We start from the raw sequence: 15690 nt of genomic DNA on the forward strand, positions 1-15690 counted from the left end.
TGCCACTGCAAATTTCTGTGCTGATGGTATTTCACCTGCACCACCTATAAGGTTTCAGGAGATGCTTTGTAGGGGTTGTTCTTTGTACTCCTACTAGCTGGTGCAAATTTGACTCAGTTTTGGCCCAGAGAAAATCATCGGAATTCAGCTGTCAGTTTGCAGAAGGACTTCCTTTGGGGGACATGTTTTTTTCCATACCAGTGATAATTTTTGAGTGTCAAATCACCAATACAAGAACTGCCAAGCTAATATTCCTTGGTTAGTAAAATCATCAAGACTTTTTTCCTAAGTCTTCTTTAATCTTACTGCTCTATTTATTATGCGTAGTAGTTTATCTTCTGTTATGTGTAGAAACAGTTATCTTCTGTACAAGCATAAAGGCATGAACACCTCTTATGTATGTCTCAAACTTTCTTTGCTTCTATGCGGACTGTTGGTATAGAATTAATTCAGTGGTTTTTTGTAAGCCTGCATCCTGCTCACATCCACCTAGGCAAGACTGTGGGCTCTTTAGTTCTCATGAGAAGCCTCAATGCTGTGAGTTCAAAGACACACAGAGATCATGCCAAAGAAGGGGTAGCTATGACATCCTCAAGTACTCTGGGAGCAGCATGATTTTATTGTTTGTCAAGGATGTGATTAGTATTGTAGTGAGTCTGTGGGCCCAGGCCTTCCACAGGGCTATGTGCCATAATGTCTGTGATTACACGGGTGATAGTCACTATTCGCAGCACCATAGAGGTTAGGGAAAACTGACTGCAACAAAAACCCTGGCCTAATAGGTGCTGGAGGAGACTGCAGCCAACTAGAATGAATGTGCCTCTTTTGAGTGTGCATTCAGAAATATTTCTTAGAAAAAGATGGCAAGGTTGATGTGTACAAAAATCACAGGATCTGCAGGAACATTTATCTTCTGTTGATTCAGTGACTATGATTGAATATAATCAAAAGTTTTTCTGGCTGTGACCAGGTAGATCAATTGGTTAGAGTGTCATCTTGATATGCTTCAGTTCTGATTTTAAACTCCAGTCATGACACATGCAAGAAGCAACAAATAAATGCGCATGTAAGTGGAACAACAAATACAGACTTCTCTTTTAAGTCAATAAAATTTTTTTAAGAAATTTGTGGATTTCTGTCTTCCGTCAGATGTTCATGTCAGAGCCACTGGTGCCCTGTAGAAAGAAAAAAATGTGTATCTATAGTTGAGGGATGTCACAATTTTGAAACGGACAGCAGTCCTGTTGGTTTCAGTGAGTTTTTATTGGCTATTTTTAAAATAGATTTTATTTATTTATCTTTAGAGAGAAGGGAAGGAAGGGATTTAGAAAGGGAAAGAAACATGATGTGTGAGAGACACATCAGTTGGTTGCCTCACACAAACTGTGCACCTGGCCCACAATCCAGGCAGGTACCCTGACTGGGAATTGAACTGGTGACCCTTCAGTCTGCAGGCTGGTACTCAATCCACTGAGCCACACCAGTAGGGCTCTTGTAGTCTGTATTCACTGTGACTGAGGTAAATTCTCATCCAGAGCACATGAGAGTGTGTTTTGAATATAGAGCTGCTAAACCTATTTTCAAAATAAGTTGGTTATATGGATTTTAGTAAACAAATTTCAAGTATAATTGATTAGTCTTCACTTATACATAATACTAAAACCATCATCATCATAATACTGATCATTACCGTCACTGGCAGTTTATTTCATGGCCATTTTATTTTTTCTCAGCCCTTCACAGCTCTGTAAGTACATATTGATTTATATTCCATTGTAGTAAGTCTAACAGTATATTTCTTGCATTTTGCATATATAGTTATATATTTATTAATGATATATTAGCAAGTGAAATGTTTTTGCTGAGAAATATTCTTACCTTTGAAGTTAGCACTATGAATTTATCCATCCTGGGCCACAGCAGAGGCCCCTTACCCAGGTTCCAGTTAGCAGACAGATACAACCACACTTCTTAGGACACAGGACACTTAGGACACTTTTCTTTATTGTAAGAAAAATAAAATGGAAGTTACAGAGAATACTAACCACAGCCACAGCCAAGGTCTTTTAAGCACAGACCAGATATTAGGAAAATTGCACCATTTGAATTGTAAATACTGAGTTCTAACATCAGTGTTATTCTGTAGCTTTGAGATTCTTTACATGTGTGATTATCTCGCTATTTATATTTTATAGTATTTTATTAGCATGCTTTTAAAGAATGTGTTGCTTTCAGTAAAGCCAGCAGGAAGATTTAACATCCACCTGTACCAAAGACATGTTACTAAAATGTTCCTGAAGATTACATTTGTAATTCATGCTCTGTAATGGTGAAAAATGAATATACAACAATTGCTATCAAAACATTAAAGTTCACTAATGTACTGAATAAAACACACAGTCTTCATTCTCTTCACTTCATAGGTAGCAAAGCTTTTATTGTGAACATCATTAGGTCCAGGGTGCTCACAGAGTGTTCAGAGGGAGAATACTTTAGACAGGTATAGAGGGAACATGGAGGGGAGATACTTGGCATCCCCAAAGCAAGTAGATATGGTTTCTCCAAACCATTAGTTTCCTCAGAGTATATTGTACCTGACTGTTTCTCGATGCTTGTTCTGCAGTCTCAGGAAATACTTATTTTCCTCCATAACATTTCTTAATGTATTTTGGGGATATGGCTTATTGTTTCTAACAATAAAGCATGTATCTGGGAGTATGGTTCCATTTGCTACCAAGATGTCTACAATGTCATCATACATAAAAGTGTTGAAAGTGGGCATCTGACCCTGAGAAAAAGGTTTTGGATTCCAAGATCTCATCTTGCTGGGAAATAATCATCATTTCATCCATATTTGCATGTGACAGTTCTTATAGAATATTTTGAGACATGGTCTGTTCCAAAAATCTAAGAGTATGACGTGTGCCTGTGAATAAGGACTATGTACCAAATTTATATTCAGTGTAGGATAGGTGCACGTTGGCCTCTGTTTAGGTTGGGAAAGTGAACATGTTAAGTTAGGAAAGTGAATTATTCCGAGAGAATAATTTTTCCTTTCAGGATTTAACCCCCTTGCTGGGAAATGATGATCATTTACACCTGTAAATACAGTGACAGTGTCTGTATGGGACTACAGATTATTTCTGGTGTGAAGTTAAGGGATGAGCAAACTGCAGAAAGGTATGAATGATGATGAGTGGAGTTATAAAGTGAACACTTTTGAAATAGCTGGAAGACAAAAGGCTCTGAAGCCTGAGAATTGGTTGTTTCAGTGGGAGGTAATGGACGTTAAGTTCTAAGAGATGAGAGAATTTACATATTCTATAGCTATGCTGGAAACGTGGTTATCAAAATTGTTTCTACAAATTGAGTCCTATTTATTCATTAGAACTTGAGGGAAAAAAGTGAGGTGAGAAGGATAATGTAAGGTGTGAGCAGATAAAATTAGAATTGTGAAATAATAGCCATGGCATTATGTTTCATTGCTTTAACAATCCATTACTAATTATTTCACTGCTTCCAAGGCTTATCTAGCTCTGTGATATACACCAGTGAATAAAGAAATGTGATCACAACCAGGCTTGTTCAATGGCTTTATTGAAGGAGTAGCCATGAATTGAAAGAGAATAACTTTTGACTTCCGGCAAGATGGAGGAATAGGTGGACGTACCGTACCTCCTTGTACAACCAAGATTAGAAAACCAATAATTTACAACAATAATTTACTATCAGAATAACACCCAGATCCGGCAGAGGATTTATCTGAATGGAAGTCGGGCAGCCAAGAAGTTGAAGTAGACGCGTTCATCCGGACTGGTAGGAGAAGACGAGCTGGGCGGGCTCGGGGCTGGCTTGGGTCGGCGGTGCGCGGAGGTCGGGGGAAGGTTTGGCGCGAAATCAGCGCAAAAGCCATCCGGGGGTGCAAGAAGGCAGCGGTGATCCCTGAGTACGCAAGCTGCGGCTGGCAGACCCAGAGGGGTAGCAATTGTGGACCAGGGCAGAACTCACAGCCCAGAAGCCCAGACAAGGGTCTGAGTCCAGGGGAATGGAACTACTGCCATTGTTTTCTCCCGCCCCACTCCCGCTCCCGCCCCACCCCCACATATAACGTCACAATCTAGCAACTGGGGTGCCCAGCCCCGGTGAGCACCTAAGGCTCCGCCCCCCACCGTAACAAGAGCAACCAGACCGGAAAAAAAAAAAGGAGATACAGGGGGAAAAAAAAATGTGTTTTCAACAGAGCAGACCAGTCCCCCAGGACTCATCCTTTTGAGCGACCAAGAATTAGCCAATCTATCAGATGTGCAGTTCAAAACACTGGTGATCAGAAAGCTCACGGAACTGGTTGATTTTGGGCGAAATTTAGATGAAAGAATGCAGATTACCATAAAACAGATGCAGGAAGACACGCGGAGGAGAGCCAATAGTGAAAGGAAGGAATATGAGTCTCAAAACAATACAGTGGACCAGAAGGAAGATAGAATCAACCAAGCAGGAAAGCATGATGAAATAAGAATTCAAAAAATTGAGGAAAAGATTAAGAGCATCCAAGACACATTTAAATGTTCCAATATCCGAATTATAGGGGTACCAGAATCAGAAGGGGAAAAGCAACAGATTGAGCATGTATTTGAACAAATAATAAAGGAGAACTTCCTCATTCTGGCAAAGGAAATAGACTTCCAAGAAATCCAGGAAGCTCAGAGAGCCCCGAAGAAGTTGGACCCAAGAAGAAACACACCAAGGCACATCATAATTACATTAGCCAAGGTAAAAACAAAGGAGAGAATCCTAGAAGCAGCAAGAGGTAAGGGGACAGTAACCTACAAAGGAGTTCCCATCAGACTGTCAGCTGATTTCTCCAAAGAGACCTTACAGGCAAGAAGGGGCTGGAAAGAAATATTCCAAGTCATGAAAGACAAGGACCTACATCCCAGATTGCTCTATCCAGCAAAGCTCTCATTTAGAATGGAAGGGCAGATAAAGTGCTTCTCAGATAAGGTCAAGTTAAAGGAGTTCATCATCACCAAGCCCTTATTTTATGAAATGCTAAAGGGACTTATCTAAGAAAAGAAGATAAAGAAAAGACATGTATAGTTGAAGGACAGCAAACTCACAAATATTAACAACCACACCTAAAGCAAAACCAAAAGAAACTAAGCAAACAATTAGAACAGGAACAGAACCACAGAAATGGAGGGCACATAGAGGGTTAGCAGCAGGGGGGTGGGAGAAGGAGAGAGGGGGAAAAGGTATAGAGAATAAGTAGCATAGAATGTAGGTTGAAAACAGGGGGAGGGCAAGAATAGTACGGGAAATGTAGAAACTAAAGAACTCATAAGTATGACACATGGACATGAACTAAAGGGGGGATATGGGTGGGAGGGGGGTACAGGGTGGAGGGGAGAGAAGGGGGGAAATGGGACAACTGTAATAGCATAATCAATAAAATATATTAAAAAAAGAAAGAATAACTTTTGTTGTAGAAACTGTTGGGTGATAGATGATATGGAAACATAAACTGAGCAGCACTCAGGAGTACCAAGCACGAGGATCCTGACGGTTTTAAGATCACACAGTTAGCCCTGGCTGGCTCAGTGGATTCAGTGCCTGCCTGTGAACCAAAAGGGTGCAGGTTCCATTCGAGTTCGAGTCAGGGTACACACCTGGGTTGCAAGCCAGTTCCCCAGTTGAGGATATCTGAAGGGCAACTGATTCTTCTTTCTCTCGAACATCATCGATGTTTCTCACCCTGTCTTTCTGCCCTAAGTATAATTCATAAATGTTTGTAATTTGAACACATTGAGAATGCCTGAAATATTTTGTATGACGTCTATAAAGTACAAATTCTCTTTCACTATGATAAATACCGTAGGACTTACACATTAACAAAAACACCAATAACTGTCAGAATTCAATTCTCACACTTAAAAAAATTTTATATTAATTGATGTTCGAACTATAAACAATAGGCAACTTCTTGTTTCCTTCAAATGCTTGTCCTACAGTATTGTGTTATATTTGTCACATACATATATGATGGTGTAAGTAGGTCATCTGTGTGAGAAAATTTTCCAGACTCTGTAATCCAGACATACCTCTTTTATTATGACTTGCTGTATTGGTCTCACAGATAATGTGTTTATTAATATGGACTCAAGCCCCTTCACCAGGAAAGGATGACAATTTTCATTAGCCATTTGTAAGACGTGACTTTCCTGACCATCTGTCATTTCCCAGCACCCCAAGAGGTGGCTCTTGGCCTTTTCTGCGGAAGTGATGTGGGAAAACCTCTGATCTCAGCCTAGGCCGCTCAGACCCAAATTACCCATAACACCCTGAGAGGGATAGCGCCACGCCTACCCAGTGAGGGGTCGAAAAGACATTTCCGTTGGGAGAGCCCGACAGGGGCGGGACTTCCGGAGTCTCCCTGCAGCGGGCATTTTGCTTCAGCCATAATCCGCTGAAGTTTGTGCTCTGAAGCTCCAGGTCTCTGAGTGCGGGTGGAGATGCCGGGGCGGGAAAGGCGCCATAGTCGCGGTCCACACAGCACACAAGATAGCAAGAAGCTGGGCGACACTTCCCATGTGACCCGCGCCAGGGCGGAGACAGGGGAAGTCAAGCCGGGGGCGTCCTCCTGTACTTTTGCTACCTCCCAGCCTCTCTCACGGTGTCCTTTGGCGGCCTTGAGGAGACGCCCCGCAGAGGTGAGTGCAAGTCCCCTCAATGCAAGTCCCCTCACACCTTCCCGCCACTGGCGCCTCACCACAGCGAACCCTAATGTCCGGGTGTACGAATGTCCTGCCACCCAGGACCTGCGTGGAGGACCTTGAGAAAAGCTCATTGGAGAGAGTGTTGTGGTTTTTTAGGACACAGCAAGTACGATGCAAAGTGAACGGAGATATTCATATCTGGATTTCCCATGATGATCTGATTGGTGACTGTTGAAGGAAAGCTCATGAGGCAGGCAGGGAGGACTTGAGCGCCTCATTCGGGGCTTTGGTGGGCTATGGGACCCGTTAGAAAACGGGTTGTGCTGGATCGTGCTGCTGGAGCCTGTCAAGTCCTCTCTGGATGCCATATGCGTAGTTCTTTGGCGAGTCCAGAGTGATACCTGTGCTATGGAGCAGAAAGGTGACGGAGCTGAGAGAGTGAACCTGGGATTCGAAGATGTGAAGGAGGCAGACATTCCACAGTGGTGTGCACAGCTAGAGGAAGTGTGAGCTGATGGTCCTAGGCCCTGGTGTGAGGGCATAACGGTGATTGTACCTTGGAGGCACGATCTAGGAGACTCAGTGGAATTGCTTGTCAGGGAAGATGGGACCCCGCAGTTATGGACCAAGGCTTAGATGGCGTTGATCTGCCATCCCGTGTCCCCCAGCAAGCTGCTGCTGTTGAATGTGTGAACAGTACTGAATGGGGTTGTAAGAAGAGAGCAGCCAGCCCTGGCATTAGGGCCTGATGTCCGCACTGCACTGGGGAGCCCTGGAGGAAATTGATCGTGGTTAGGATGTGTAAGGATTAGGACTGTGATTCTCAAACAGCCCTGGGTTCATTTGTCTCAATTCTGACAGGTTGGTGTGACCTTTGCGGACATTGCCTTGTACTTCTCCGGGGAAGAATGGTGTCTGCTTAATGAAGATCAGAGATGCCTGTACTTGGATGTGATGCTGGACAATTTTGAACTAGCATCCTCACTGGGTAAGACCCTCACTCTCGCCATGGATAAAAGACTGGGCTTTGCATTTCCTTATGCCCATGCTTCCTAGGGGGTGCTCTCACCTCATATGTGGACTGTAAGCACTGCTTGATTTTCCAGTTTTCTGAGTAGTTCTTTTCCTTATTAGGGTTGGTTTGTTTGCACTGCTCTTTTCTCCCTCTGCAATACCAACACCTATTTTAGTGAACTCATAGGGAAGTATTTACAGTTTGTAGTTGCAGGGAGCCAAATGCATACCACCTTCATTAATGAGAAGAAGCATTTTTGTATTCTTATTGGTCATTTGTATATATATTTTTGGACAATTGTCCTTACATTTTTGGCTAGTAAATCTTTTGAATCCCTTGTGTATTTTATATATTGATTCTTTTTATTTATTGGTACATGGCTTCTTTTTGCTTCACAGATACTGCTTTATTTAATATATGTAATTTTAGTGTTTTTGGTAACTGTGTGTTCGGCAAGTCTAGATGCCAGTTTTTCAGCTGGCTCAGATGCAGATTATTAGTATTCGGTGTTCAATTATTTTTTTAAAGATTGCATTTATTTTTAGAGAGAGGGGTAAGGAAGGAGAAATAGAGGGTGAGAAACATCAATGTGTGGTTGCCTCTTGCATGCCCCCCACTAAGGACCTGGCCTGTAGCCCAGGTATGTGCCCTGACTGGGAATCAAACCAGTGAACCAGTGAGGCCCACACTCAGTCCACTGAGCTACAACAGCCAGGGCTGTTAAATTATTTTTAACTGATGATACAGAGTTTTATGTAGACTAAGGTGTTTCTTTGTTCATACCCTGTAGTATATTATTGGCATAACTTTATTATTCACTGGGAAATCCATAAATTCATGTTGGGTTTTTGAACCAAAGTCGTAGTACCTCCAAGCCATATTTTTATATAGTTTGCAAGCATTTTCTTTCATTCTGAGATTGTTGTTTTTTTTCTCATTTTTCATTTTTTGTAGATGCTATTGATTTCTATTTTTAGATAAAGGTGAAGGGAGGAAAAAAAGAGGCAGAAACAACTAAGTGATACAGAAACATTGATCCTTTGCCTCTGTCTCCCAGTCCAACCAGTGGGTGAACCTACAACCCAGTCATATGACCTGTCCAGTAATCCAGCAGGCCACCTTTAGTTTTGCAGGGTGACACCAACCAAATGAGCCATACTCCTCAGGGCTGCCATTTCATTCCATTTTGTTGATTGCTCTTTTTTTGTGAAGAAGCTTTTTCATTTGTTGAGTTCTACATTGTATTTATTTGCTTTCTTGCCTAGTGGTTGTTCTCTATTCAGAAAATCATTTGGAAAAGAAATATACCGCCCTGACCTGTGTAGATCAGTGAGTTGAGCATTGTCCTGCAAGCTGAAAGGCTGCAGGTTGGATTCCCAGTGAGGGAACATGCCTCGGTTGCTGGTCTTGTCCCCCGATTGGGGTGTGGTAAAGGCAACACATTGATGCTTGGGTGGCATATTGATAGTTCCACCATCTCTTTCTTCCCCTCTCTTCCCTCTCTTCCCCTTTCACAAAAAGACGGTATAGATAAAATCTTTAAAATAAATAATTGTATAGATTAAAAAAAGCAAATCTCAAACTTCTTTTCTAGGTTGTCTTGATGAAGTTAAGTTTATGGGCTGATACTTAATTTTTCATGCAATTTGAGGTGATTTTTATCAGTGGTTTCCAGTTTGTTGTTTTACATACAAATGTCAATTTTCCCAATACCATTTATTAAGGAAGCTTTTTAAAAATGTATTTTATTGATTATGCTATTACAGTTATCCCATTACCCCCCTTCATTCCTCTCCACCCTGCATACCCTCTCCCACCCATATCCCCCCTTTAGTTCATGTCCATGTGTCATAAGTTCTTTAACTTCTACAATCCCCATACTATTCTTGCCCTCCCTCTTGTCTATTTTCTACCTGCCATCTATGCTACTTATTCTCCATACCTTTCCCTCCTCCCACTCCCCTGTTGCTAACCCTCCATGGGATCTCCATTTCTGTGGGTCTGTTCCTGTTCTAGTTGTTAGCTTAGTTTCTTTTTGTTTTGCTTTAGGTGTGGTTGTTCATAATTGTGAGTTTACTGTCATTTTACTATACATGTTTTTTATCTTCTTTTCTTAGATAAGTCCCTTTAACATTTCATAAAATAAAGGCTTGGTGATGATGAAGTCCTTTAACTTGACCTTATCTGAGAAGCACTTTACCTGCCCTTCCTGCCACACGCTCTTCCAACCATGTTTTTTGACAAGGTCTGAACATGGAAAGAGGGCATTCAAGGAATCCATCTTCCTGGAAGAGAGCCTGGCATACAAAGGGGGGCAGTAATTTTTCTGGGGATTGCTTTTAATAATTTCCTTGCTAATATTAATCATGGTCTTACTTTGTACCCTGATTCCCATAAGAACAGAACATGAGAAGAAAGAGGCTCGAAAAGAGTCAATGATTGATTTTGAGGGAAATTCTGAAGGGACAACTAGTTCTCCCTAGACTATTGAATCATGCCCAGATTGTTTTAAATAAAGTGTTTATAAACCTGAGTAAGAAATTATCCCCGATTGTTCCCATATAAGAATTCATAAATCAGTTACAATAGGTTGAATTATTGGCGGACTTTCCCACGCCTGTTCCTTACCCATAGATACAAAGAGTCTTTCTAGAAAACAAGAAAAAAAAAAACTATATAGACCCTTACCCACAGCCCAGGGATACCCCTGGGTAGCATATTAGATTATTGGCAAAATTGTGGTATCCCCCAAAAGGAGCTAATGGTCTCCAGAGGGTTCCAGATCTCCCATTGCCTTATACAGGAGCATATAATGAGGGTGACATTGGAATGGTCAATTAGGATGAAGTTCAAGTGTTTTATAATAGTCTAAATTTCATGGAAAGGCTAGCTCGAAGCAGACCTCCCTGGTGTTTATTAACTAAGAAATAAAAAGAGTTTATTGTAGCTGAATTTCCTGTTTATCTTTCCATGTTTGTTTTGGAGATTAAAAGGTGGTGGGATTGTTAGATATCTGTATTTCAGGTTTATTGATTTGCATAATTCCTATGAAGTTGTATAAAATAATTTCTTGACCAGAGAATAAAATCCCCTCTAATGAAATAGCCCCGAATGTCTAAAAGTTGTTGGAGTAACAGCCCTGCCTTTACCTTGAATAGGAATATATATCAAGTAGAATTAGACAGGCAAAGAAATAAGAAAAGCTGGTTAACTATTATAAATTAAGCACGTAGAAACAGTTACCAGGGAGTTAGAAACCATGGTACATAGAGAAATATTTTAGACAGAAAGGTAAATAGGTAAGTTAGACATCACAAAGGCCTTATAATAAATTTCCTATAACCTCTGTTCAATTTAGCGTGTCCTTTTGCCCAATGACAAATTCTGAGAATTTTAATAAACAATAAGACATTCAAACTCTGTACATACAGCTATTTCTAATTGTCTGATTTATGGCTCTCATGGTTAAAATAATCTTTGTTTAATATAACTGAATCTATGGGAATTTTTGTATTTTTCCTGGTTACCTTTGTATTAATTTTTTTCTGCTTTACCTAATTGCAAATGTCAATCACTGCTAAAAATGAAAGTATAAAAACCTGCTTGTACTTGCAGTAAACGGAACAGAGCATCACTGTCCTCTGAGGCGTGTTGTCGTCTGTTTCCCATCGCTGACGCCTTACCCACCTTTCAGGAAACCCTGGACCTAGCTGCAGCTGGATCGCGGCACCTTCCATTCTAAATGAAATCTTTGCTGAGGAGAGCAACCTTGGATGTAGATCCTTGCCTTTCATGACTTGGAATACTTCTTTCCAGCCCCTTCTATCTTGCCTGTAAGGTCTCTTGAGAAATCAGCTGACAGTCTGATGGGAACTTTTTTGTAGGTGACTGTCTCCTTATCTTTTGCTGCTTTTAGGATTCTTTCCTTCATTTTTACCTTGCTTAATGTAATTTATGATGTGCCTTGGTGTGTTCCTTCTTGGGTCCAACTTCTTGGGGACTCTCTGAGTTTCCTGGACTTCCTGGAAGTCTATTTCCTTTGCCAGAATGGGGAAGTTCTTTATTATTTGTTCAAATAAGTTTTCCACTTGTTGCTCTTCGTCTTCCCCTTCTGGTACTCCTATAATTTGTATGTTGGAACGTTTAAAGATATCCTGGAGGTTCCTAAGCTCCTCATTTTTTTGAATTTTTATTTCTCCATTCTCTTCTGTTTGGTTGTTTCTTCCTTCTGGTCTACTCTATTGTTTTGAGTCCCAGTGTCCTTCCCATCACTATTGGTTCCCTGTGCATTTTCCTTCATTTCTCTTATTGTAGCCTGCATTTGTTCATCTAATTTGCAACCAAAATCAATCAATTCTGTGAGCATCCCGATCACCAGTTCTTTGAACTGTGCATCTGATAGGTTGGCTGTCTCTCGCTTGCTTAAAAGTACCGGTTGAGGGGTTTTCATCCATCTTCTTCCCCCCTTTGGTCTGGTCACATCTGTTACGTATGAGGGGCAGAGCCTTAGTTGTTCACCAGGGTGGGGCACCCCAGTTGCTTGGTTATGACCTTGTATGCGGGGGCAGGGTCCAAGAGGGAACAATGGCGCTTGCTCCGCTGTCTGTTGGACCTCAGTCCCTTCTGTCGCTTCCCCTGAGCAAACTGGGCCCCTCTGGTGCCAATTCCCGTGTGGGTGGGCTTGTGTACTCTGTGGAACTTTCCAAGGACCTCTCCTGTAAGGCTAGGGGTCTCTCCTTGTGCCTCAACCTGCACAGGTGTTTTCAATCAGTGTCCCGAGGCTCTATTTCCCAGCGCTGTGATCTTGGGTTGCACACAGTGCCTTGCTTCACAATTCCTGCCTCACTGGGTCTGCCATTTGCCACCACTCAGCTGGGGTTTGCCAGCTGCTGCTTGCGTGCTCTGGGTCCACCCACTGCGGTCTTGCACTCCCTGGATGCCTTCTGCACCCAGTCCCAATAATCTCTGCTCTTTAGGCCGCAACCCGAGCCCAGCTGCGTGACTCCGTCCCTCTTACCAGTCTGGATGAACGACTCTATTTTAACTTCTTGGTTGTCCAACTTCCATACAGTTCAATTTTCTGTCAGTTCTGATTGTTATTCTGCTTCTAAATTGTTGTCCCTATCTTGGTTGTGCAAGGAGGCACAGTGTGTCTACCTGTGCCTCCAACTTGGCCAGAAGTCCTAAGGAAACTTTTTAAAAATATTTTTAATTTTTTAAAAGATTTTATTTAATTCTTTTTAGACAGAGGGAAAGGGTGGGAGAAAGAGCAGCAGAGAAACATCAGTGTGTGGTTCACCCTTGCATGCCCCCAACTGGGGAATCGGTGTGCAATCCAGCTGCATGCCCTGCCTGGGAATTGAACCAGCGATCCTTTGTTTTGCAGGCTGGTTCTCAATTTACTGAGCCACATCAGCTGGGGTGGAAACTATCTTTTCTTCCTTATGTATCTTGCGTTTTTATCAAAGATTAGTTTAGGACTTCCGGCAAGATGGAGGCATAGGTGGACACACCGTACCTCCACACACAACCAAGATTAGAACAACAACAATTTAGAGCCAGAATAACACCCAGAACTGACAGAGAATTTATTGGAATGGCAGTTGGACAGCCAAGAAGTTGAAGTAGACCCGTTTATCCAGACTGGTAGGAGGGGTGTTGAAGAGGAGTGGGTGTGGGTTGCGGCGTGCGGAGATTGGGGAGAACTGAATGCATAAGGCAATGGAGCGTGTAAGCCTTCAGGGTCGCGCAAGATTGCAGCGGTGGACCCTGAGTACGCAAGCGGCGGCTGGTGGACCCAGTGAGGCGGCATTGTGCATCAGGGCAGAGCACACAACCCAGGATCCCAGAGAAGGGACTGAGATCCCAGGAGATCGGAACTACCGCCATTGTCCTTCCCGCCCCAGCCCGCACATAACAACGTCCCAATCTAGCGACTGGGGTGCCCAGCCCTGGTGAACACCTAAGGCTCCGCCCCTCACCGTAACAAGAGCAACCAGACTGAAAAAAAAAAAGGAGAGAGAGAGAGAGAGAGAGACATTTCTCCAACAGAAGAACAGATCAGTCCCCCGGGACTCATCCTTTTGAGTGACTAAGAAATAGCCAATATATCAGATGCACAGTTCAAAACACTGATGATCAGGAAGCTCACAGAATTGGTTGATTTTGGGCGCAAATTAGATGAAAAAATGCAGGTTACCATAAAAGAGATGAAGGAAGATGCACGGAGAGCCAATAGTGAAGGGTAGGAAACTGGGACTCAAAACAATTAGAGTGGACCAGAAGGAAGCAAGAAAGAACCAAGCAAGAAAGCATGAAGAAATACAATTTCAAAAAAACGAGGAGAAGCTTAGGAACGTCCAGGACATCTTTAAATGTTCCAACATCTGAATTATAGGGGTACCAGAATCAGAAGGGGAAAAGCAACAGATTGAACACGTATTTGAACAAATAATAAAGGAGAACTTCCTCATTCTGGCAAAGGAAATAGACTTCCAAGAAATCCAGGAAGCTCAGAGAGCCCCGAAGAAGTTGGACCCAAGAAGAAACACACCAAGGCACATCATAATTACATTAGCCAAGGTAAAAATGAAGGAGAGAATCTTAGAAGCAGCAAGAGATAAGGATACAATCACCTACAAAGGAGTTCCCATCAGACTGTCAGCTGATTTCTCCAAAGAGACCTTACAGGCAAGAAGGGGCTGGAAAGAAATATTCCAAGTCATGAAAGACAAGGACCTACATCCCAGATTGCTCTATCCAGCAAAGCTCTCATTTAGAATGGAAGGGCAGATAAAGTGCTTCTCAGATAAGGTCAAGTTAAAGGAGTTCATCATCACCAAGCCCTTATTTTATGAAATGCTAAAGGGACTTATCTAAGAAAAGAAGATAAAGAAAAGACATGTATAGTTGAAGGACAGCAAACTCACAAATATTAACAACCACACCTAAAGCAAAACCAAAAGAAACTAAGTAAACAATTAGAACAGGAACAGAACCACAGAAATGGAGGGCACATGGAGGGTTAGCAGCAGGGGGGTGGGAGGAGGAGAGAGGGGGAAAAGGTATAGAGAATAAGTAGCACAGAATGTAGGTTGAAAATAGATAGGGGGAGGGCAAGAATAGTATGGGAAATGTAGAAGCTAAAAAAGTTATAAGTATGACACATGGACATGACTAAAGGGGAGATATGGGTGGGAGAGGGTATACAGGGTGGAGGGTAGTGAAGGGGGGAAAATTGGACAACTGTAATAGTATAATCAATAAGATATATTAAAAAAAAGATTAGTTTAACATCTGTGACTCTTTATTCTGTGTTGTCCATTCTATTAGTCTGTTTCTACATTCATTTTATTTTTTATTTTTTTAAAGACTATTTATGTATTTATTTTTAGACAGAGGGGAAGGGAGGGAGGAAGAAACAGAGAGAAGCATCAGTGTACCAGAGATATATCAATGGGTTGCCTCTCACATGCCCGCATCTGAGGACCTGGCTTACAGCTGGGGCATGTGCCCTGACTGCCTATATCATACCTGAGACCTTTCTGCTCACAGGCAAGCACTCAGTCCACTGAGCCACACCAGCTAGTGCTGTATTCATTTTACTAACACACTGTTTACGTGCTTTGGCTTTGTAATAGATTGAATTAGGATGTGTGACGCCACCAAGTTTGTTCTTTCGCAAGATTCCTTTTGCTATTTGAAGTCTTTTGATGTTCCCTGAATTTTAAGATTCTTTTTTATGTGTAAAATACCATTGGAGTTATCTTCAAAATTGTATTTAATTTGTAGACTGATTTGATTTGGGTAGTATAGATATTTTAATGATAATAACTTTTAAAATTCTAGACCACTGGCTTTCTTTGCACTCATTTGTCATTTCTTTTCTTTTTTTTTTTTTTTTATCGAACTCTATGGTGTTCAGTGTCAAATACTTCATGTTTTTTTGTTTGAATTTATTCC

General features: G+C 41.8%; 3 protein-coding genes across 4 annotated transcripts in view; all 3 read left to right on the top strand.

The window, feature by feature from the left end:
• The window catches only part of LOC114511123 (zinc finger protein 350-like), a 200292-nt gene that overhangs the window by 112270 nt on the left and 72332 nt on the right, over positions 1 to 15690 (top strand). The window lies entirely within an intron of this gene.
• The window catches only part of ZNF350 (zinc finger protein 350), a 182586-nt gene that overhangs the window by 105316 nt on the left and 61580 nt on the right, over positions 1 to 15690 (top strand). The gene's annotated exons all lie outside the window — the stretch shown is intronic.
• Positions 1 to 15690, top strand: part of LOC114511115 (zinc finger protein OZF-like) — a 72929-nt gene that overhangs the window by 48187 nt on the left and 9052 nt on the right. The window contains exons 1-2 of one of the 2 annotated variants that reach the window (XM_028529781.2): positions 6201 to 6707; positions 7575 to 7701. The exons of the other annotated variant lie outside the window; for it this stretch is intronic. Of the exons in view, the coding sequence (XP_028385582.1) occupies positions 6510 to 6707; positions 7575 to 7701 (325 nt within the window). The 5' untranslated portion in view covers positions 6201 to 6509. Of the gene's footprint in view, positions 1 to 6200; positions 6708 to 7574; positions 7702 to 15690 lie in introns of those variants that run through there. 2 annotated transcript variants of the gene reach the window in all.

The sequence above is a fragment of the Phyllostomus discolor genome, chromosome 12 (assembly GCF_004126475.2).
Source record: "Phyllostomus discolor isolate MPI-MPIP mPhyDis1 chromosome 12, mPhyDis1.pri.v3, whole genome shotgun sequence".
NCBI classification, from domain to species: Eukaryota; Metazoa; Chordata; class Mammalia; order Chiroptera; family Phyllostomidae; genus Phyllostomus; species Phyllostomus discolor.